Raw genomic sequence first — 25712 nt, 5'->3', positions numbered from 1 at the left:
ATGCCAAAAAATTCACAGGATTCTATTGCATGGCTAAGTTTGTCTACTTTCCCTAGAAATGTGATTAACCTTGCCTAAAAAGTCTTCTCTCCAGTATCCTCCTGGATTAGTTTTAAAACAAGAATCTATATTCATCAAAGTATTGAAACAAAGAAGGTACAATCCATAATAGAGAATGGATTTGAAAATTAAGTTAGAAACAACCAGAAGTTAGAAAAGGAGAAAGAGGTGACCTGGAAAAGCACATAATTGATGTTCTGGGAAAAAGTGAAAGGAAACTAATTTACAGCATACACACTTTGGGGGTAAAATTAGTAAAAGTTTGTGGTTAAAAAGCTTACCATTCAAGTCAACGCTGCTCTGAACCAAGGTAACAAGGGGAAAAAACAGAAGAGATGGGAGAAATATTTTGGAGACAGGTCAGCAGGATTTGCAAGTGAGCAGTTTTAAAGGGAATGTCAAAGAATGCTGTGGAATTTCAAGCCTGGGTTGCTAAAGAACAGTGATGTCATGAGAAGGAACAAGAAGGAATGAAGGAAAGAGGTTGATTTTGAGGGAACAGGTAAAAAAGAAATAAGTGACTCCTTATGGTCACTTTGAGTATAAAATAAAAGTTGTAGGGAATGAGCCAATCCACACACTGGGGGATCAGGTCAATATTTTGCATCTGTGTGTATGTGCTTTATAAGTTTTTGCTTTATTTTGTTTTATTAGCCAAGGAGGAAAAATGCTGTAAATAAATAATCAGTTTATATTGAAAACAAATCGACGTCTGTAAGTGAATCTATAAGTGCTGATCCCATGTCAGCTAACAGGAGAAAGAAAAACTGGTAATCATCAAGAGCAATATTTTTATTGACAATTTTTGCTTTTATTTTACATCTGATGGCAAGATTACATCAAATTCCTCTATGAAACCTATAGCTTCAACAGGCTTTGTGGTGTCAACCCCAGGTTTCTTTTGCTATGAAGCCAATGTTAAAACCACACTGTTCAGGCAGCTTTTTAAAGTCCATATTGTTCTTCCAAAACTTGAACAAGAAAATCAGGACTAATGGTCTGTAACTGATATTTCTCATCTCCGCCCCTAGGTCTGGCAGCTCTTCTCTCTCTCCTTTGGAACTACTGGTCACAGAAGCTAATTATCAAGATAACTGGAGTAGCAACAGGATCAACCGCAACTTGTTTTCCCTTTCTATATTCTTTCGTGTTCCCCTCTGCCACGGGGGGTCACAGTGATGCTCCATAAGTTCAGAGTTGGAGGCCATTTGGGAAAACCCTGGTCACTAAAGTCAAACACACTTAAGTGAAACTCCCATTCTTTCCCTCAACTGGGTATTTTCATCCAGGTCTCTTGTGCGGTGTAATTGTTCATATCTATAAAGTAGAAATTGTATTCTCTTCCTTTAGAGGTTAGTGTATTTGATGTGTGGTATGCCAGTGGTTAGCACTGTGGTCCAAAGAAGCAGATGTACTTTGCCACTCTCTAGCTAGGTAGCCTTGGGCGGATGATCCCCTTCTCAGCTTGCTCCATAAAACTGGGATAACAGAACCATCAATCCTATCCAACATTTAATATCTCTTCACCTGCAAAGGACTAGACATTATTCTAGACTCTTAAAAATGTTAGAGGATTATATAAGATGATACATATGAGTGGTAAACTATATTATTGTGCCATTTATCAGCTCTCGCTCTCTCTCTCATAAGGACTGTCTGTATTCCCTACCCTTGCCAAGCTTCTTATTGTAGAGGATGCTTCCCCCTTGTTAGGCTTGCCCACATGACTTGCTCCAATCACTGGACATGAGCAGATATAATGCATACCACGTCTCACCAGAAGCGTTAAGTGCGCTTTCTTTTTTCCCACTCTTCTACTCGACAACAAAATGTCAGATAGACCTTCATCCTTTAGCTTTGGTCCCAGATAAACACAAGCAACAGAAATACACAGCTTGAAGCTCGCTCTATAGATTTATAAAGAGCTATGGACAAGAAACACATACTCTTTCCATTATTGGTTTATGCCCACCCACATAGTTGAGAGCAAAAATTAAATGCTTGTAGTTATAAGCCACTGAGCTTTGGCTTTCAACAAATCTGGCATATAACAGAATCTTGCATATAAAAATAACTAATATTCTAGCAATAATAAGAAACTAAAATACATACCAAAGGCATATAAAGTATTTCAAAAGACAAAGCCATCTATCCACCCATTTATCCAACAAATGTGTATTGAGTAATATTACATGCCAGATACTGTTTAAGTTTCTGGAGATAAGGCAGTGATCAGATAAAATTCCTGCCGTCATGCAGTTAACACTGTTGGGGAAAACAGAAATAAAACTATAAGGGTGATAGGTGTTACAGAGAAAAATAACACAGGGGAAGGAGAGAGAAAATGTCAGACAAGGAAGAGACTGTGAACTGTGTATGCGTGTGTAATGTAGTGTAGTGTTCAGAGAGGTCTTTACTAAAGAAGAAACTTTGGGGCAGATCAGAAAGAAGCAAGGAAGGGAGTCAAGTGCATATCTGGGTGCAGCACAATCCAGGATGAGGGAAAAGAAGGTGTAAATGCCCTGAGGCACAAACGGACTAGAGTGTTGAAGGATTAGCTAAGAGGCCTTGTAGTGGAGAGAAGTCAAATGGAGGCACAGTAGTAGAAGGCGAATTCCAGAAGGGATGAGGGGACCAGTCATGGGAGCTACTGCAGAAGTCTGGCTTTTGCTCTGAAGGTGATAGGATGTCATAGGTAGACTCTGAAGACAGGATGACATGGTCTTATCTAAGTGTGAAAAAGATCATTCTGCCTGCTGTATTGAGAATCGATTATACAGTTCAGGGGTAAAAGCAGAGATCATCTAAAAGACAATCTAACAATCCATGCAGAGACGATGGTGGCTGGCACTAAGGGAAGAGTACTAAGAAGTAGTCAGCTTTGGATATATTTGAAGCTAGTGGCTAACCAGATTTGTAATGAAAGTAAGCACCTAGAAAGAGGCTGTCATTTACTGAGAGAGGGAGGCACGGAAGAATGGCAGGATCGAGGGGCCAATTAGTAATCAAGAATTTACTTGCAGCCATTGAGAGATGAGGGCAAATTGTTGAATTCTGATTTCCTTTTTGCTGGCTTTATCCAGGGAAGGATTTGGCTTTCTGCAGAGCTCTGTGGAAACCACTGCACAGAGTAGTTAAAGCCATTAAACGTGCCAGGATGATGAGATAGAGGAACAGAGCTGAGTCACATGTATACAACCAAGAGAACTGGAATCGGCCCCCCGATGATGTCTGGGAGAGGCTGGTGCCCTTCTGACTAATAACACTACAGTGATGGCTCAGGGATGAAGGTGAACTTTTCAGCACTCAAGCGTGCTCTCTACATGGATTATTGCGACTGATTTTTAAATTAACATGCTTCTGATCCCTTCAGGAAGGACACTGCTCCCTCTTGCCATGCAATTTAAGAGCCTCCAACTCAGCACCAGGATTATCCACCAAGAGCTTGATGCCCAGTCCTATTAGAGCACTATGCACTGGCCTGGAATGCGTTTCGCCCAGGGTGTTGGTTTTAGTTTTATTTGAGTTTATCATAGCTTGTTTTAGGCTATTTTCCTTTATCGTCTTTGAGGTGTCTACTAAACATCTCAGTTGAGATGTTGAGTAGGTAGGTAGTATAGAAGTATGGATTTCAGGTTAAAGGTTGAGAATGGAGATATAAATATGGGAAACATATATTTGTTTTTAAATAAAAGAAATGTGTGATACAGAGAAGAAATGGTTCACAACAATCCTTAGGAATATTTCACGTAACCTGACAGTAAAACATCTCTGAAGGTAACTGAGATTAACACAGTCTCCAAAACAATGTAATTATAAGGCAACCAGTTTGGGTTATTATAATCCCTCAAGTATAATGATGTTATAGTTTAGCTTCAGATGTGATTTCCTAGTGTTTTCCATGTGATGAGACATAAGCAGCTGATTGAAACCTCTGTACTATGTTTGCAAAGTCGTTAAGACTAATTACCAGCAGACTCACAATAATTTCTCCCAGGGTTAACAGATTAGAACAGAAGTGAGGGTATATTTAGAAAACTTATAGAAATGAAATACTGATTTCCTTGACAGTTTTTTTTTTCAAGTAAACAGTTTTGAAAATGCTCATATATTAAAATATTCTTCCTGGGGCACCCAGGTGACTCAGTCAGTTAAACACCCGGCTTTGGCTAAGGTCATGATCTCATAGTTCATGGGTTTGAGTCCTCTGTCAGGCTCCGTGCTGACAGTGCAGAGCCTGCTTAGGACTCCTTCTCTCCCTCTCTCTCTGTCCCTCCCAAACTCGTGCTTTCTCTCTCTCTCTATCTCTCTCTCTCTCTCTCTCTCTGAAAATAAATACATAAACTTTAAAAAAATTAAATATTCTTCCTTACCAGGGTAAAGGGTACAATCCATGAATGACAAATCATCAATTGCAATGTCTCCGGTGAAGCCATCTCCTACTGAAGCCTCCACCAAAATCTAAGAAAAATATAAGAAATTTGTTGATATTGTGAAGGATTTTAATTTATGGAAACTCATGGTAGAAAAAAAAATCAGAATTTACTTAAACAAAATTTTCTTCTGAACCACTAAAAACAAAAATTGCAGTAGTATCTATTAGTAGGCACCTTGGCTCTACCTAGATGCTTCCGGTAACAGGAAGCTCCTTTGCTTCTTGGGCCCATTAGACCCATGAAGCCCATCGTGTTTCCGGCGATTTTCTGAAACTATAACATATCAAATGTATATCTACTTCCCTATAACTTTCAACCTTTAGTTCTAGACTTGCCATATTTTTTCATGACCCTTTAAGTATCTGAAGGCAAATCACAGTCTCCTCTTCCCACCTTTGCCCAAGGAGTTCATCTGTTTCCAAGGTTAAATCTCCTCATTGTTCAAGAAATCCAATTTGTGGCCACAGGTACTTGCTAGAACGTACATTCTTAAGACTTTAAAATTTTTCCCACGCTGACCTTATTCTGTAACACTTTATGAAACTGGCTAATGGTTATTAGATCTCCTTCAGAACCACATTAATCATGGGGAACTCAGATGACATCTGTGCTGTTACAGGAGCTGCAATTCCACCAAAACTCCAGTAAAATATGAAATACTGACAAACCACTACAGTATATGGCAGATTGTGATTAGGGCTGAAATTTACTATAATAGAATTAATCATGATAAATTATTTTAACACTTATGCAAATTCAGTAGCATACTGAATAGGAATCCTGCCACAGTTTAATAATGAAGAACTTCAAGCAAACTCAAACTTAAAAAACATTTTTTTCTGCCACTGTTATATGAATATGTTTCTGTTTTCATTTTTCCTCACAGATGCTATATGTAGAAGGCGAAATTTTATTTCATTTTTTTAAAATTCTGTGCTTCTATTCAAAGTTATCTCACATGATTTATTGATGTCTCACTTGGAGAAAGTTTTCAAAGATCAAATTACTGACCCCAAACCTCTTGACATCTTCCCCCAACTTCCTAGTGTTTCTTGAGAACTACCAGAATTTTCTCCGTAATTTGTCAGTAAGGAAATCAATCAACGTGGGAAAAGTTTATGGATCCAACTAACGGGCAAATATAACCCACCTAATATTGCCTGAGGAACATTTATTAACAGTGCTATCCACAATCATGAATCAAAGAATAATACAGGCCAGGAAAACAAAAATGCAGAAAGAATACTCAGTACGAAATCATACAATTATTCTAATAAACTAAAAACCAGCAGTCAGAATTTAGCAGAACACATTGTAAGAAAATATTTTTTGTTCTATTAAAAACAAAGACTGCAGTTGGGTAAACAATAGGAAAAAAGCATATGCAAAGACTGATTACTAACAAATTCCCTGGACCTGGACCACTATGTCTATCCCACTGCAATACAACATAGGACATTGTAACAAAGACTCAGAAGATGCAAGAAAATGGAAAAATTAGGGTAAATAATAAGAAACACTGCCTTTGTTACACTGCTCATGAATAGAATAGCTTATTGAGAAAGGACAGAAAATTGATTATCAAAATCTCAAAGTTTATGGAAAGTACCATTCTTATACATAAAAATATCTGTAAGCTAACCGGGGGGATATACACATACAAAGCTCCACATGAGAGTACGGGCTCAACTGTTCCAAAGTATTTTCTTTTGTTGCCATTATGTAGCCACAAATTTAAAAACTGGGCCATGTGAGGGGCACCTAGGTGGCTCAGTCGACTGAGCAGTTGAGCATCTGACTTCGATCTTACCCCTCATGCTCTGTGCTGATAGCTCAGAGTCTCAAGCCTGTTTTGGATTCTGTGTCTCCCTCTCTGTCTGCCCCTCCCCCGCTCACACTTTGTCTCTCTCTCTCAAAAATAAATGCACATTAAAAAATTTTTTCTTCTAAATGGGCCATTTGTGAAAATTACAAATTTTCTCATTTGTGGGCCGTACCAGGTAAGCAGCATCTGAGTGGATGCTATTTGCACAAAGCTTTTTTCTAGAGTTCATTGTATATTACGTGAGAAGCATTTTGAGAGTGCTTGTCTCACATTTAGATACCAATAAGAAGACACAAAAATAATTTGAGGCAGAAGACACTTGGGTCTTGCACTAAGACACAATGTAATCACAATTTTTGCCAAAATATATTCAATTTCTGAACCCTCTAAATGTTAGCATTCTTGAGAATAGACAACAGCTTCCACTTAAAATACTAAAACTCTCAGTTTGTACGTATATTTGCAGTTCCAGCCTCTTTTGAATATTAAATTAAGTCAGCCATTTAAAAAAAAGCCTATTTGATAACACATCACATCTTGAGAAAAAGTTACGAACGTTCAAGCTTAATTCTACCTTGGCCCTATATTAAATGTGGTCTTGCAGAAAGCTTGGCATGTTAGCCTAGGAAACTAGTCCTAAGAAAATAGTCACACAAAAAAAGAACAAACCCAAGTGTCTCTGTTCTGGAAAATTCACTTTCATTTCTGGTGTTTTTCCCAGAATAAATGGAAGGATATTAAAACACAAACATTATTGTATGCAGGGCAGTATTGCCATTTTAGAAATCAGAGAAGCCACATTTCACTCTTAAGTGCCATTAGTACCTTACTGAATTACTTAAAGGGCAACTGAAAATTCCAGTTTGGTCTAAATGACCCGAATTATCTGTAGAGGCCAATTCTATTTACATTAGAACTATCACTGGCTTGGAAATTTTGTAAAGTCATCCAGCCCTTCTAAGTTGTTCTTTTCATGGGCTGCCACATCTAGATGCTCCAACTAAAGACAGAATGGCCTTGTCAACTATATTGCAACTTTTAGTTTTACTATAACCAAAGATTAATAAGGGTCTAAAGACTTGCCTGAACTCATCTGTCTCTATATTTAGGAATCTCTGAATTACTGACCAAACGTTTTAAATGATCTGGAAACTACTGTCATTGTATATGTGTAACACACAATTTAATCATAATCTTACTATAATATTTTCAATTTACTGACACATATATGTATATATGTGGGTGAATTAACTCATAAGAAGGAAAAAATGGCATTAACTCCCCCTGACACCTACTGCTTTAGCCATCCCGTGTTTGTAAAAGAACACAAAATTCAAGAATATATCAATTTTTACTATAATGCATCTTCAGAAAGACTTGAAAGGACTTCTTCTTTGAAATTAAAATGTGTGTACATACAGACACACACACACACACACACACATACACCCAACATGAAGCATCTAGAACTCCAATGCATTGTTGATGGGAATCTAAAATGGCACAGCCACTTTGAAAAATGGTTTTTCAGTTTCTTTTAAAATTAAACACACTTCCCTATAATGTGGCAATCCCACACATAAATATTGCTTATCCAAGAGAAATGAAGACATACCAAACAAAAACCTGTTCACAAAGTTTACAGAGCTTTATTTATAATCTCCAAAAGCTGAAAACAATCCAAATATCCCTCAACTGGTAAACAGTAAGGCAACTTATGGGAAATCTTTACAATGGGATTCCACTCAGCAATAAAAAGAAACAAACTAATGGTACATATAACAACAGCTGTGAATCTCAAAAGCATTATACGAAGTGGGAGAAGCCAGACGCAAAAGGCTACGTGCTTGATGAAACCATTTATACAACAATGTAGAGCAGGAAGAACTACGGATAAAGAAATCAGATTAGTGTTGCCAGGGGCTGTGTGGGGAGGAAGGTCATTGATGACAAAAAGGAATGGGGAATCTGGGGGGATGATGGAAATACTGTCCTAGTTGTGGTGGTGGTTACACAAGTGTGTAAGTTTGCTGAAATTCATAGAGCTGCTCACCTAAACAGGTGAATTTTAATTACATGGACTATACCTCAATAAACAAATAAAAACATTTATTCTATACTTATTGCCATAAATCATCATTATCTTGAGTAGTATTTTCACTGTTTCCTAAATTGCTAATTTCATGCATGGCATTTTATAATTAGCACATAGTAATCCCAAGTATCTCAATGTATTTTTAAATTTAGCTATGAAAATTCTCTTGCTATCCACTAATATTTTTCCAGAGTATCTGTTTTTCCTTACTCTTCTTAGTGATGCCCACTTATATTCATTTACTATTTCCGTAATTACAAATGAAGAAACAAAGAAAATGAAAGACATTATAAAATTCTCTTTTCCCATGTATTTTATAGTTGACTAACAGCTGAGGTAGCCAAACTCCTATAAACTCATTCAGACAACTCACCAATATTTTACCACATAACCTATAATTTTAGGGGCTCATAGAAAGCCACTTTAGGATCTCAAACTTTCTAGGCTAATACTTAGGGAAATAGATTCAACATAAAAAAGGGTTTTGTTTTGTTTTGCTGTCTTTGTTTTAGACACAAAGCATGAGTGGGGGAAAGGGGCAGAGGGAGAGAGAGAATCTTAAGCAGGCTCCATGTTCAGAGGCTTGATTCCATGACCCTGGGATCAAGACCTGAGCTGATATCAAGAGTCTGATGGTCAACTGACTGAGCCACCCAGGTGCCCCAACGTAAAAAGGTTTTTAAATCATTGCTGGAGTTTTTATATAACCTTGAAACTAAACTCTATGAAATAAAACTTAGATTTCTGCCTGGCAAATTTTACTTTTCTGAATCTCTTTCCTTGTATGTTTCTGGCCACATCACATACAAAAAAAGTGCAAAATAATTCGAGTTTTCCAATTTGTATATTTGTATATACATGTGAAAACCATTTATCATTAGACATGGGCCACAAAGCTCTAACTAAATTGTGTATACATTGAACACAGAAATGGATAATAAAAAATAAAATAACGGCACTAGCAGAGATGAAATAACATGCTGGGACACAGGTTAGTAGGACAAGCACTATAAAAGAATTACTTAAAAGAAAACATCTGATGTCTGACTCATCTGTGTAAGACCCTATTTGGGAAAAAAATCATGGCAAAATTTTTGTTGTTATTTTGGCTTTTCACCATATTTCTTATTACCATATTTTACCATATTTCTTCTGAGCTAATGTCAGGCAATGTCATATATGGCCTGCTAAGATTTTTTTATTCGTCAATGACTGTGTGCTTCGGTATTATGCCAAGTGTTTCCATGGTAACCAAAAAGAATTAAAAAAAAAGTCCATCCTCCTGGTTTCTCACCATCTAGGACAGAAAAGACTAAATGGTGACAACTAGGGTGGAAGGAAGCAGGGGTGGGGGAAGCAGGGAAAATGGGTGATGGGCATTGAGGAGGGCACTTGTTGGGATAAGCACTGGGTGTTTCATGTAAGTGACGAATCACAGGATTCTACTCCCAAAGCCAAGAGCACAGTGGATACACTGTATGTTAGTGAACATGACAATAAATTATATTTAAAAAAATAAAAGGAAAATGAAAGAAGAAAATTACTAATCGACATGAAGTTTTGGAATTTATTAGGTCCTTTATTTATCCATGCGACCCTTTTTTCCCATTTCCATAGATGATTATTCACATACAGCTTAGAAGGAAAATTTTGAGTTTAGGAGATTGCCACTTTTTTATAATTAGAGTCTAGATAATTAATAAATTGAACCTTAACTTTGAGAATCTTCACATCAGGTAAGATATAAACGAAAGTCTTCAGGGAAAACTGATGACACTTTAGGAAGATTTTCTTAAAATAGGAAGCAAAGCAACATGCTCCTGGGTTGAGAATACTCATTGCAATTTTACCCTAAAGCAAGTATTTTACTTTTGATATAAAAATCTTCAAAAATAGGGTCTGAAATGGAACTGCTGGCAAATTCTTGGCTACAGAGTTGCTATTTGGTACAACCATAATGACTTCCATGTTTCTTTGTGAAGGACTTGAAAGCAGCAATAATAAAGCTCAGTCTTATAATTAAAAACAAAAACAAAAACATAACTCTGAGGCTGAGTGTCAGCTGTCATTTATTATTTAACACCTGACCGACTTCCGATTCCTGTCCCTTGCCTGGTTCCCATAGGCATCTGAGTTTGCCATTCCTTGTGCATGTTGGGTCAAAGACCATGAAGGATCTCAAAGTTTACCCTATTTGCAGACTAACAAGGCAGCCTGCCACTGTTTCATAGACACATACCAGGTCCTTGATTTAGAGGGACAGCAAAGAGCACCAGCCAGAAAAATACCTTCCACTGGTTCCGCAATTCCCAGGGGCAACATGATGATGCCCAGGTGTCCCCGCCACGTGAAGTGGGTAGTACCATAGAGAAGGATCCCAGACATTAGGAGCCTAGCTCTTATAAACTGCTGGTACACCTGCTTCTCTTCAACTCCAGAGAGAGACGATAGGAGGAAGGAAGAGAGGATGCTTAATCTGGAATTAGTGAGCAAATGTCTCAGGGTAAAAGCTATTCACTCTTTACTCAGAGGCTGAGCTGTGAAGAACATAAGAAATCTATGGAGAATTATCTTACAACAGTGAAGACGGATGGTTGCTACACTGCTGATACATTTAATTTGCGGAAGCACCATGACTCCCCTTAATGTATGTGTAAATTAAAATGTTTATATCAACTCAGCCTCCTTTTCTCTTACATAATACCTAATTTCATACTATTTGGAACAAAATGGGCATAATTTGTTGTAGTCTTCCAGAAAAGGCCACCCACTTGCCGTTGGCCTAGCTCCTTTTACACCCACAGTATCTTTTCCCGTCAGAGCTTCTGTTGTGTTGAGAGTAGAGATTAAAAAAAAAAATCAAGGAAGGAGAATGTGGTTAAGGAAATAAGGTCATTCAAAATATCATTCATGTTTCTTTATTTAGATAGAATTCTTTCTGTTACTCTTGAATGAAAGAAACAGAAACCTTAAAAAATAATTTCTAAGTATTCAAGTCATATGAAATTGATTTGCTTTCCATGGTTGTGAAAGGGTTGGCAAACTACAATTATTCTGATACATTTCTTTCCAGGTAGTTTCAGATGTACAAAAAGGGCCAAAATTTGGGTGAGTCCCCCCTCCTCCAATATAGTCGCCTAATATGCCTCAGTTTAAAAAAGAGAAATGTTAATCAGTTTTAAACTAATTTGCTACTTGACACTCTACAAACCCACATGCTATTTTAAAGTATCCTCCAGAGACTCATATATCATCCAACCCATTTCACATCTCATCTATTATTTGAAAGAGGACAAATGGTACTCAATTTCTTCAGTCCTAAGAATTTATGGAACCTATTGGATTGGAGGTTACAAAGAAGCATTTAATTGAAAATAGCCTGGTCGATATTAGAGAGAAAAAAGTCAAGAAGGTTTGGAACTATTAATTTAAAAGTTCATGAAAATAGGTTTTTATCATTTAAAAATGATACAAGATGTATAATAAGATTTTAATAGAATGCAACACAATACTGTCCTCGTGACTGGTTCATACATGCCAGAGTTAAGTTCTCATTTAAATGGCATAGGTCTAAAATTCATAAATGCTATTTTTTACCCAATAATCAGGCAAGTTTTTCATCCCCTACACCACTAAAGATAATACTTAGAGGAAAATAAGTGATGCTGCAATTTATTATTTTAATATACAATGTCTTTTTGCAACACTAGTCATCTATCCCTCATTCTTCCTGTGTGAAAGGAGGCTCCAAATAATAACCCCTACTTCTATGTGGCAATTTAGAACTGACCCAGGCCTAAAGCAACAAAAATTAGGTCACAGATTAAAACCCAAATGATAACCCTCATTTACCTTTTGCTTTGGTTTAATATCCCATTAATACTCACCTAGTAGTTATTGCGAATTAAAAATCCTTTTTCAATGTTACTTCCTCAGAGAAGCCTTCACACAAGCTCAAGAAATTTCCCTTTACAAATTTCTCATAACTTTTAATTGTATCAATATTTGTACATTTAAATGTTTGTCTCCTGTAGGAGACTTGAGGGACGGGCTTCATGAGGTTCATTGAGGACACACAGCATTGTAAACACACTTAACAAGTACCGGAATATTTTTAGGGAAAAATGCAACTTCTAATTTCAACTGAAATTACTGATGTTATTCAATGCCATCCCTATCAAAATGCCAATGGCATTTTTTCATGGCACTACAACAAAAAATCCTAACATTTGCATGGAACCACAAAAGACTTGCAATACCGAAAGCAGTCTTGAGAAAAGAAAGTTGGAGGCATTACACTCTGTGATTTCAAACTATACAACAAGGCTATAGTAATCAAAACAGTATGGTGCTGATACAAAAATGGACACACAGACCAATGGGACAGAATAGAGTCCAAAAATAAACCTACACTTATACAGTCAATTAATCTTTGACAAAGGAGGAAAAAATATGCAGTGGGAAAAAAGACAATCTCTTCAATTAATGGTGTTAGGAAAACTGGATAGCTACACATAAAATGAAACAGGACCACCTTGTTATACCATGTTAAAAAGTAAACTCAAATGGATTAAAGATTTAAATGTAAAACTAGAAACCATAACATTTCTGGAAGAGGGAATAGGCAGTAAGCTCTTTTATACTGATCTCAGAAATATTTCTTTAGATCTATCTTCTCAGGCAAGGGAAACAAAAGCAAAAATGAGATTATATCACACACATTGCACAGTGAAAGAAACCATCAAGGAAATGAAAGCTCAACCGACTGAATCAGAGAAGATATTTGCAAATGGAATAACTAATAAGGGGTTGGTTATTATCCAAAATATATAAAGAACTCATACAATTCAATACCCTGTCCCAAAAAATCTTTTTTAAAAAATGAGCAAAGGACCTGAATAGGCATTTCTCAAAAGATGACAAACATATGGTCAACACACACATAGAAAGATGCTCAGGGTCACTCATCATCAGGGAAATGCAAATCAAAACACCAATAAGATACCACATAACATCTGTTGGAATGGCTATTACTGAAGACAAGAAATGACCAGTGTTGGTGCATATGCGGAGAAACCTAGGGAAGGAACCCTAGTGCACTGCTGGTGGAAAGCAAAATGATACAGACACAATAGAAAACAATATGGAGGTTCTTCAAAAAATTTTAAATAAAACTACCATAGGACTCCCTAATTCCACTTCTGAGTATTCATGTGAAGAAGATGAAAACACTAATTCCAAAAGATATACATACCCCTATGTTCACTGTAGCATCATGTACAATAGCCAAGGTATGGAAGCAACCTAAATATCCATCAATAGATAAATGGATAAAGAATATGTGGTGTGTATATGTATGTGTGGAATCTAAAAAAAAAAAAAAAAGATACAGATAATAATCTGGTGGTTGCCAGAGGGGAGAAGGGTGGGAGATGGGTAAAATAGGGGAAAGGGATTAAAAGGTACAAATTTCCAGTTATAAAATAAGACAGAAGGATGCAATATACACCATAGAGAACATAGTTAATCATATTGTAACAACTTTATACAGTAACAGATGGTAGCTAGATTTATCACGTTGATCACTTTGTAGTGTATATAAATGTTGAATCCCTACGTTGTACACCAGAGACATAATAATGTATGTCAACTATATTTAAATTAAAATAAAACTATTGATGTTACTCATAATGTAATACCATACTGCCCACGTTTCACATGACACATGATTATCATATAAACAGAAAAGCACAGTACATATTGATTTGTCCTTGTATTTCACACCACATATCTAAATTACAGACAAATTCTGCTTCCTTCTTCTTTTACAACTCCCTATATCTTTCCCTTCTTTACACAGCCTTGTTCCCATTTTCCAATTCAACTTCTACCTGTATTTGTTTGGCTTTCTTATGCTTTTCTCCCTTTTCCATTTCTAATGCAGATATATCTGCACTTCCAGGTTCTTCCATTTAACCTTCAGTCATTTTGGAATCATTACTTTCTTTCTGTAATAGTATACATTCCATTTGTTACAGGGATTTTATTTCCATGTATTTGTTAGCTGTCTCAATTGCAGACAGTCTTGCAACTTTTTTTTATTCTATAATTTAGGCACGTAGCATCTGGAATCCAAAACTCTTATTTTCTATTTAAATAAATGAGACCCAGAAGGTTTAAATAACTCACCCACAGGTCCACATATAGACTCTGTTGGTAAAATGATGTCCAAAACATTCACAAAAGAGTCTAATTCTTAACTAGTTTTAAAAATTCAAAAACTTTACTCAAAATTTAACTTTTCATTTTTCTTTTTCCCTTTATTAGGCTTCTAAGTTTTGTTTTGTTTCTGTTTTCTGTTTACTAGTCAGTGACTGATAGGAATTAAAGAACAGGGGAATCTATGAAAATAATCCAAGATCAATTTAGATAGTTCTTTGTATCTAGATAATTATTCTGATTACAAATTTGTAACAACTGAGTATTGTAGCACTGTTACCCTACTAATATAATGTCTTCCAAACATGCCATACTTTAATTTTCATGGTCCATTATATTCATTATGTATTTATACTTCAAAGTCCTACCATAGATGAGATTTCCTCTACACTATACTTCAAAAACCAACACTTTTTCCAAGTTAGATTTTAAAATATAACGTTAGTTAAAATAGTAATTGCTTTTGAAGCCAATGCTTTGAATTACATTCTTTCTCTCTAAAAACGTAATACACCATTTGCAACACAGCTTTAGGTGTTTGCCACTATTAGGCGCACAGGCACTTTGCAGATGCTCTTAAAATCTGATTTTAAAGTCATCTTTATTACCCACATGTGGAAATATGAGTAACCATCCCAACTATTTATTGCTGAATAGATATTTGAGAGTATTGGGGCTGGTAAATTTAACATAATGGGCATTATGATGTAGCTTCAGCAGGGGGAATCTAGTTCATCAAAATCCCTGATTTCACATATATTCAGGCTTCGGCTAAAATATATAATGGACCTCACTAAACCACAGAATGACAAGAACAACAGACAGGAATATCCACAGCTGTTGCACACCCTTTCACACAGTAATTAAATATCCCTTCCTAAATGTTTGGAAAAGTGGATAACTTTAACTACAGAGACCTAGAGTAAAATCCACACTGTATTTTACATCCGGGAAGTCCCTGCAACCCAAGTGAAATAAAAATAGAAAGCAGATATCAATTTCTGACAAATTAGTATGTTACTTCCCCTTGAACACAGGGAATTCGTTATCAAAACCTCTGTGATGGCACTTTCAGGTGGGTCAGCTGGATGGCCCTTTGTCCCAGTTCTGCTTGAGGAAAATACCCAAGCACAAGACACCTCGGCTTCAACTGATGGGAAATAAGCCTGAATTCTCCTTTGTTCTCTGTTTTGTTCTTCCCTCTGGTGGCCAGTCTCTACCCTGGGGCTTCTTTTCAAGAGAACGAGTTAGTGTCCAGCAGTGTTTCAAATAATAATTTACTTTAGAGTGCTGGGTCGGAAATCCCAGATCAATTTACATCCGGGTTTTCTCCTTCATACCGAGCCACTCCACAGCCGAAGAAAATAAACACTAAGGTCTTGCCAGCCTTCTCTCAATATCTGCAACTCAGTACAGTCACCTTGAGTCTGGTCTTTAGTGACCCAGGCATTTGTCACAGAAAAAGAATAGAAACCAAAAAATGCCAATTTATTAATATAAAATTTAGCAGCAGAACTGGAAATGTGCCTCAATACCTATGTCAGCTGGTCATCAAATAAGGTTTTCAGGAGAGGAAATCAACTTGAACAAAACCAAGATCAGAAGCATGTTTAGTGTGCATACAGAGTAGAGGGAAGGTGGTGTGGAATATTCTGGAGAGACCATACCAACAAGCTAACATAGTCAGTTGTCCACCTGATTGAAAGGCATAGCATCCTTTGTGTAGCACACAGATAAAATCTTCACCAGTAACAGAAGCTTGTATTAGGAGTATAAAACATCAGGTTATTATAATTCAACTATCTTCCAGTAACTAAATCTAAGTCAGTGTCTTTTTAAGGCAATTAAGAGAGAATATAGGCCCCTTGATGCCATTTGAGAGATAAGCTAAATGCAATAATCACATTTACAAGTTATCTCCAGGTACTTTAAAAATAGACTCAGACATGAAAATAACCGTGGCTCCTAATTTAGACATCATTTAATCCAATATTTCCTAAACTTGTTTTACCATCAGAATCACTAAGGGCTTTTGTTAAAAATACAGATTCTTAGGACTTCCCTCTGGAGCTTCTGGTATGATATGTGTCAAGACTGAGAATCTGTATTTTTCTTAAAAGAAAATATCAGACGGTTCTGATAATTAGGAAAATTTCAGAACTACTAATCTAATCCACATTCTGTGTTTAAAAGGACAAGGTAAATTCCTAGAAAAGTTAAAGCCCTTTGCCAGATGAGGTGTTAAAATGCATTTTATATATGTATGTGGGTATGAATATAAACACAGACAAATGCCCTAGAGACATAGTAGTCTGCCTTATAGTAGAGATAAGACATAGTATAAGAATGCCTTTTTTTTTATGTTTATTTATTTTTGAGAGAGAGAAACAGAGCGTGAGCGGGGTGGGGCAGAGAGGGAGACACAGAATCCAAAGCAGGGTCCAGGCTCTGGGCTGTCAACACAGAACCTGATGCGGGGCTCAAACTCACACACTGTGAGATCATGACCTGAGTCGAATTCTGACACTTGACAGACTGAGCCACCCAGGCGCTCCAAGAATGACTCTTAAACCAGATTTTTGTCCATTCAATGTTACCAGAAAGCATATATTATGCACAGATTTATTTATTGCTCAAAAGGATTTTTTTTTTCTTTTTCCTAAACTCTGGAGGATTCCTAGTTGTATCTTGCAGCCTCTTGTATGCCAACTAAAGCCTTAGGAGAAAACTGTTTTCCATTTAGATAAGCTCCCTGTTCAGTTTCTACTACCTAAGAATCCATTCTGTTTTCTCTAGTTCTCCACTGCTGCCTATAGTATACCTAAAATAATACTGTCTCACAGTGAGCTCTTAGCATTTAAGCTTCTAAGGAATAGAAATCTCCTTTAATGACAACATTTTAATACTGAAACAAAACTAGAACACAATATGAAAGCTACTTAATATAGAATTTATTTAGATGTGCTTTTCATTCCCAAGATTTTGAAGGTACATTTACTTATACTATGCTTCAAGCTCATGGATAGAAATCACAAGTTACCGAAATGCTAACTAAAATCAGTTGAGAGACCATCGTCACCACCCGGGTCCTGATCATCCCAGCTCACTGTTCCCTGAGGAAGGTACAGATGACAGGAACATCTCACACCCAAGGCTGCAATAGTTTCATAAGTGCTAAAGAAACCAAGATCCAGAACGATCAGTTGACATTTGGTCTGGCAGATGAAGTCTGCAATAACTAAGTCTCAAAGTAAGTCTAAAATCTAAGTGTACATATATAAATTAGCTGGCTTTTGAGTGACATATTGACATGTCTGCCAGTTCTACAGAAAATACAAGTAAATACTGGGTGGCTCATTCAGTTAAGTGTCCAAATTTGGCTCAGGTCATCTCGCGGTTCGTGGGTTCAAGCCCCATGTCAGGCTCTGCTGACAGCTCAGAGCCTGGAGCCTGCTTTGGATTCCGTGTCTTCCCCTCTCTCTGCCCCTCTCCCATTCATGCTCTGTCTCCCTCTCTCTCAAAAATAAATAAATGTTAAAAACAATTTTTTTAAAAAAAGAAAGAAAATGCAAGTAAGCAATGGCCTTTTAACATAAGTCATTAGCCTTGGAGCTCTGCTAATTTTGAATTGCATGGAAATTGGAAGTTTCACCTCTCACTAATCACTTAAAAACTATTTTTACATAAAATTATCTAAGCATTCAAGGAAAGGTGATACCACAGGAAGAAATCAGTGGGGGGATAAATGTAGTAAATCATATATGAACAGCATGACATAATGTGGTACTAAAAAAGAACGTCACCTAACGTGTTTTAAAATATGGGTAAAAGGGCTATTCTTAGAACACTACAGATTAGTTTTGAATGCATTTTTAGATAGGAGAATAAACAGATTAAAAGGGATTCCTTCAGCTTAATTTAAGAAGAGGACATTCACTTGCATGCAATTCGTAAGAATCTTCGTGCTAAAAGGAAGGCTTCCCTTCTCAAACCCTCACTTTTATGCCCTCTTCCATCTCCTTCATCCTTGTGTTAGTGACCTCCTTCCAATCTATTCTGTTAAACTTTCTGAAAATAAAACAGATGTGCTCATCAGAGAACCGTCACTCCACATCTTAGCCTTCTGAACCAGAAAAGTGGTTCTACCCCGTTTCTTCTTAGTATATACAGTTGATCCTTGAATAGTGCAGGAGTCAGAGGAGCCAACTTCTGTGCATTTGAAAATCCTGGTAGAACTTTTGACTCCTCCAAAACTGGACTACTAAACCTTGACTACTACTTGACAACAACAAACAGATGATTAATACATCCTTTGTATGTTATGTGTATTAGACAGTGTGTTTTTATAATAAAGTAAGCGAGAGGAAAGAAAACATTAAGAAAGTCATAAAGAAGAGAAATACTGTTACAGTACTCTACTGTATTTATGGGGAAAAATCCACATATAAGTGGATCTGTGCAATCCAAATCCATGTTGTTCAAGGCTTAACTGCCTTCCCAAACCTAGATGACAAAGAGGTACTGATATAGCAACATACCTTTCAGTTAATGAATGTGTTCTGTTCTCCCAGGTAAGAGGGAAAAGGCCTGCAAGTGTTGGTTATATGATTATGGAACCATTGAAATAAATCTAAACAGGGGCGCCCTGGTGGCTCGGTCAGTTAAATGTCTGATTTCGGCTCAGGTCATGATTTCATGGTTCATGAGTTCGAGCCCAGCCTTGGGCTCTGGGCTGACAGCTTGGAGCTCAGAGCCTGGGGCCTCCTTCAGATTCTGTGTCTTCCTCTCTCTCTCTCCCTCTCTTCCGCTTGTACTCTGTCTCCCTCTCTCTCTCTCTCTCTCAAATAAACATTAAAAAGAATTTTAAAACAAGAAAGGAATCTAAACAAATCATAATGCTTGAAAATATTCAGAAGTTATGTTGAAAGCAGTAACCAATAATGTGGCAACCTGGGAAAAAAAACAACAAAGAATCATGACTAAGGATGACTTAGAATTTCTAAGATCATCAACAACAGCAAAACACTCTTCTTCTATTATATATTGAAACAATATAATAATCTTGTGGAATCCACAGGGACTCATTATAAAGATCACGGCTCAGCAAACTTGTAAATATTTGGTTTTTTCTTAAACTGGAAGTCTTATGGGGAAAAAAGAAGCTTTTTCTTTAATTGAAACATAGCCATACCAACTTGTCTTGTGTTCTCTTAAGCTGCTTTCATACTACAGTGACAGAGTTGAACAGTCCTACCAGTGACTCTAGAGCCGTAGAGCCTAAAATATTTACTACCTAGCTCTTGGTAGGAAAAGTGCACAAATGCCTGCTATAGATTACAACTGTTTTGACTGTCAGAATCAATCACACAATGACAAAGCCCTTTAGAACCTCTGAGTTTTTAAGTAAATAACTGAAAAATATAAAAATATGCTAACAAATCGCTTAATGCTGAATAATTAAGGCTACACTATTTTAAAGTTGCCCTTTTAGGATCCATATTTCTTTTCTATCAAAGTAAATGTTAAGAGCTTTGTGTTCAACTCAATTGAAAAACTGCAAAAAAAAAAAAAAAGCATTGGAAATATCTGTTGATCTTTGCAATTTTAAGACTCCTAGCTAAACTTGTGAAATACAAAATGCATTGTATATAACATACACTTAGGTGAAAGCAACTCCTAGGTGAGGCACACAAAAAAGGAAAAGGATATCCGCAATACTATTTAAGTTATTTTAGAAAATTACAACTTCATCTGTAAAGCCAAATTTTCTACATAGCAATCTTCTATTTCATGTGCTTGTGGTGGCTTTGTAGGTAGAAGCCCTAATTTTAGAGATATAAATATCTCCAAATATAAATATCTCTAAAATATCAAAATATTTTCCCTACCCTTGGGGCGCCTATGTGGCTCAGTTGGTTAAGCATCCAACTCTTGGTCTCCACTCAGATTATGATGCTGTGGGATCGAGCTCCGAGTTGGGCTCCGTGCTGACAGTGCCAGGCTTGTCTCTGTCTTCCTCTCTTTCTACCCCTCCCCTGGTCTCTCTCTCTCTCTCTCAGAATAAACATTAAATTAAAAATTTATTTTTCCTAATGTGACGGAAAGTATTGAAAGATGGCATGTTATCTGAGAGATTAACTCTGGCAGAAAGAATGACAGGCAGAGTGAGACAGGGAAGAAAGGGTGGCTTATAAGGATTACTTAACTTGTCTATCACTGTGCCAGGACCTAACGGGCCTTCTGAGGTACCTTAAGAAATAATTTAAGAATTCTCAATCTGGAAGGAGAAAAGGGCTTCATCCCACTCATGAATGGCCTCATGGGCACAAACTCTCCCTGACTTCTGGGTTGCACCTGTAGGAGTATCTCACCTCCTACTATGACAGAACCATGAGATGTGGGCCAGTTCAAGCATATATACCGACACCATCTGGTCAAAGCCTGAGATCAAAATGTGTGCTTGAAAAGTCACCTGTTTCTGCTGTCTTTATGTATTCTCTCTATATATTCTCCCTGCGTGATCCAGTTCTGTATTTTCAACTACCACTGACATGTTGAATGATTATCCCAAATCTTACTTCATAGGTATCTCTGCCCTAAATTGCAGACTTTTCTCCCAAGCACTTGCTGGGCATTTCCACTTTGATGTCTCACAGAAATGTCAAAGTTTTAAAATGTTTGAAACGAATCATCTTCCTCCCTAAAACTCCCTCTCCCTTTCTCTATTCTTTCAACCAATGGCTCCTAAAGTTGTCTCTGCCAGAATCCTGAATGATCTTTGACCATTCCCCCTCATTTATGTCACATATGCAAGCTCAATGACATCACTTTTTAAATATTTCTTGAATCCTTTTCACTCCATCTTTATCTTATGTTCCCTTTTTAGGCCCAAATTGACTCTCACCTGGACTTATATATTTGTGTATATATACATTAAAAATACACATATCATATATTAAATATGTTATGTATATGTATATAGTACACTATATATATGCCATTATATATAAATATAATATATAAATATATAACACATATTTAATGGTATGTATAGTATATTATGACATACATATTTAATAGTATATTTAATGTTATATATGCCTGCATATATTTAATGGTAGCCCTACTTCAAACATGTCCTCCTCACAGGCATTAAAGTGAATCTATATAAAATTCTCTTCTGATTAACTCAGTTAATGGATTAAAAGCTTTAATGGCTCCCATCACCTGCAGATCAATGCATTCATTCTTGAACACGACATGTGAGACATTCCCTGATTTGGCTTCTGTGTACTTCTACCTGCCTCAAGCTTTATGCACCATGAATTCTAGAACTGCTTAGTGGTTGTTCACAAGAGCATGCTTTGCATGGTTTTTAAAAAATGTTTTAATGTTTATTTATTTTGAGACAGAGAGAGAAAGCCAGGGAGGGGCAGAGAGAAGGGGAGAGAGAATCCCAGTGTCTACACTGTCAATACAGAGTCCAACATGGGTCTCAATCTCATGGACAACGAGACCGTGACCTAAGCCGAAATCAAGAGTCAGACTCTTAATAGACTGAGCCATCCAGGTGCCCTGAACATGCTATCCCTATGTGTGTATATTTGCATAGGTTTCCTTGTCTCCTTAATCTCTGATCCCCACCCCAACATGGTCTTCTCCTAATACTTTAAGATAGAAGTCATACAACATCTTCATGGAAACCAGCATGCTAAGTCAGATGTCACTCCCTTTTTTATTGTAATTATGTGCTTGTCTCTGTCTCACTTTGTCCCCTGTGTGCACTATGAAGACAATAATCATCTAGCATTCATGTTTGTATCCTCGCCAAATAGCACAGTGCCTAGGGCATTGTAGGACCTAATATCAGTGAACAAATGAATGTATCAACAGACATGAATTAACACTTGAATAAAAAGATTACCTTTGAACTAAGTTAAAATTTATACAGGGAGATTATACTCTAAAGTTTTTTTTTATTTTTTTAATGTTCATTTACTTTTGAGAGAGAGAGACAGAGAGAGACAGAGTATGAGCAGCGGTAAGGGCAAAGAGATAGGGAGACACAGAATCTGAAGCAGACTCCAGGCTCTGAGCTGTCAGCCCAGAGTCTAATGCGGGGCTCAAACTCATGAACTACAAGATCATGACCGGAGCTGAAGTCAGATGCTTAAATGACTGAGCCACCCAGGCACCCCTCAAAAGTTATTTTTTGCTATTTATGTTCCATTTCTTTTAGGAAATTAATTATTTCCTTTCATTATATCAATATTTTTCGCATATAAAAAAGAAAGAGGAAGTATAATGGCCTTATCTAAGACTATGAAAGTAGAGTTCTTGACATCCAAGAATAAAACTTGAATTATCTGAAATTAGAAACACACTGTGATCTTAAGTGTATTTTAGATACTTAAAAATAATTGGAATTTGTAGTAGTTTATACTAGAAATTAAGGAAAGCTTTCTTTAAAGATATGATAAAGCTAAGTTTAAGTTTCTAGTAAAGATGGTTGCTACTTAAAATATACAAAAAATTATCAGTTGTGAATTTAATAACTGGAATTTATGGAATTTTATAATTGAAATAGTTTGTAGATCATTTCATTATTCTAATAAGGCATTAAGTAAGTGAAAGATTAAGGAACATCTATAAGATCACAAGGTCCCTTAGTAAAAACTTTAAACATATGAATTGAAGTATGGTAATTCCTGGCTTAAAGTTATTTCCACTTTATCATATTGTTTCTCCAGTACTTAAAAAAAAACCTGCAAATAGTGAAAGTTCTACTTCTTTCTTACCAATTTGGATGCCTTTTCTTTTTTGTTTGTTTGATAAATAAAAGTAGTGAGAGTGGATATACTTGTCTTGTTCCTGATCTTAGAAGAAAAGCTCTAAGTTCTTCACCACTAAGTATAATGTTAGTTGTGGGTTTTTCAGATATGGTTTTTATTATGTTGAGGTATGTTCTCTCTAAACCTACTTTATTGAGAGTCTTTATCATGAATGGATATTGTATACTCTCAAATGCTTTTTCTACGGGCACCTGGGTGGCTCAGCCAGTTAAGCATTGGACTTTGGCTCAGGTCATAATCTCCTAGTTCATGAGTTCAAGCCCCACATCAGGCTCTATGCTGACAGCTCAGAGCTTGGAGCCTGCTTTGGATTCATTCTCTCTCTCTCTCTCTCTCTCTCTCTCTCTCTCTCTTTTCAAAAATAGATAAACATTAAAAAAAGGCAAATGCTTTTTCTATATCCATTTAGATGATCATATATGGTTTCTATCCTTTCTCTTGTTAATATGATTTATCACATTGGTTGATTTGCAAATATTGAGACATTCTTGCATACCAGGAATAAATCCCACTTGATCATAGTCAACGTATTTTTATTGTTGGATTCAGTTTGCTAATACTTTGTTGAGGATGTTTCCATCTGTGTTCATGAGACATACTGGCCTGCAGTTTTCATTTTTTGTAATATCTTTATCTGGTTTTGGTATCAGGATCAATGTTAGCCTTGTAAAATGAATTGGGAAGTTTTGGTTCCTCCTCTTTGGAATACTTTTGGAATACTTTAAGAAAAATAAGTATTACCTCTTCTTTCAATGTTTGGTAGAGTTCATCTGTGAAGCCACCTTGTCCTGGACTTTAGTTGGGAGTTTTATGATTACTGATTCAATTTCACTGCTAGTAATCGGTCTGTTCAAATTTTCTATTTCTTCCTGATTCAGTTTTAGAAGGTTGTATGTTTCTAGGAATTTATCCATTTCTCTAGGTTGTTCAATTCTTTGATGTATAATTTTTCATAATATTTTCTTAGAATCCTTTGTATTTCTGTGGTGCCAGTTGTTATTTCTCCTCCTTCATTTGACTTTAAGTGCTCTTTTTTTTTTCCTTTTAAATAAGTCCTTCCAAGAGTTTATCAATTATGTTGATTTTTTTTCCAAGAACCAGCTCTTGGCTTCACTAATCTGCTCCATTATTTTTTAGTCTCTATTTCATTTATTTCCACTCCCATCTTTGTTATCCCATTCCTTCTGCTGGTTTGGGGTTTTATTCTTATTTTTCTAGCTCCTTTAGGTGTAAGGTTAAGGGCTTTGAGATTTTTCCTGATTTTTGAGTAGGCCTATATTGCTCTCATTTTCCATCTTAGAACAGATTTTGCTGCATCCCAAAAGATTGTGAAACATTATGTGTTCATTTTCATTTGTTTCCATGCACTTTTTAAATTTCAATTTATTGGTTGATACATTAATTATTTAGTAGTATATCATTTAGCCTCCATGGATTAGTATTCTTTCCAAATTTTTTCTTGTGGCTGATTTGCAGTTTCATACACTTGTGTTCAAAAAAGGGGCATAACGTGACTTCAAACTTCTTGAATGTATTGATATTTATTTGAGATTACATATAAAAAGCCTGAAAGATTAGACCAACAATTGATTTGAACTGATGAATAAACACAGTAAAGTCACAGGATACAAAATTGGTATACAGAAATCTGTTGTATTTCTATATACTAATAAGAAAGAGAAATTAAGAAACCATTCCATTTACAATCACACCAAAAATAATAAAATACCTAGGAATGAACTAAACCAAGCAAGTGAAAGAACTGTACTCCGTGAACCACAAAATGTTGATGAAAGAAATAGAAGACGACACAAACAAATGGAAAGATATTCCATGCTCATGGACTGGAAAAACCAATAGATTGTTAAAATATCCATATTACCCAAAACAATCTACCACTTTAATGCAATACCTACCAAAATACCAACAACATTTTGCACAGAACCACATCAATCAGAAAAGATTCCCAAAGCTAATTCAATCTTGAATGAATGAATGAATGAATGAATAAATAAATAAATAAATAACAAAGCCGGAGGTATCACAATCCCAGATTTCAAGATATATTACAAAGCTGTAGTAATCAAACCAATATGGTACTGGCACAAAAACTGACACAAAGATCAATGGAACAGAATAGAGGGTCTAGAAATAAACCCATACCTGTATGGTCAATTAATCTACAACAGGGAAGTAAGAATATATAATGAAAAAAAGGCAGTATC

At 36.3% G+C, this 25712-nt stretch overlaps 1 protein-coding gene across 3 annotated transcripts in view; it reads right to left on the bottom strand.

Annotated features, from left to right (window-relative positions):
- The window catches only part of MALRD1 (MAM and LDL receptor class A domain containing 1), a 754681-nt gene that overhangs the window by 514078 nt on the left and 214891 nt on the right, over positions 1-25712 (bottom strand). For all 3 annotated transcript variants that reach the window (XM_027074220.2, XM_053225367.1, XM_053225368.1), the window contains one exon: positions 4434-4521. In XM_027074220.2, coding sequence (XP_026930021.1) covers positions 4434-4521 — 88 coding nt within the window. The remainder of the gene's footprint in view (positions 1-4433; positions 4522-25712) is intronic.

The sequence above is a fragment of the Acinonyx jubatus genome, chromosome B4, assembly GCF_027475565.1.
Source record: "Acinonyx jubatus isolate Ajub_Pintada_27869175 chromosome B4, VMU_Ajub_asm_v1.0, whole genome shotgun sequence".
In the NCBI taxonomy this organism is placed as follows: Eukaryota; Metazoa; Chordata; class Mammalia; order Carnivora; family Felidae; genus Acinonyx; species Acinonyx jubatus.
This window is presented reverse-complemented; position numbering and strand designations above follow the sequence as displayed.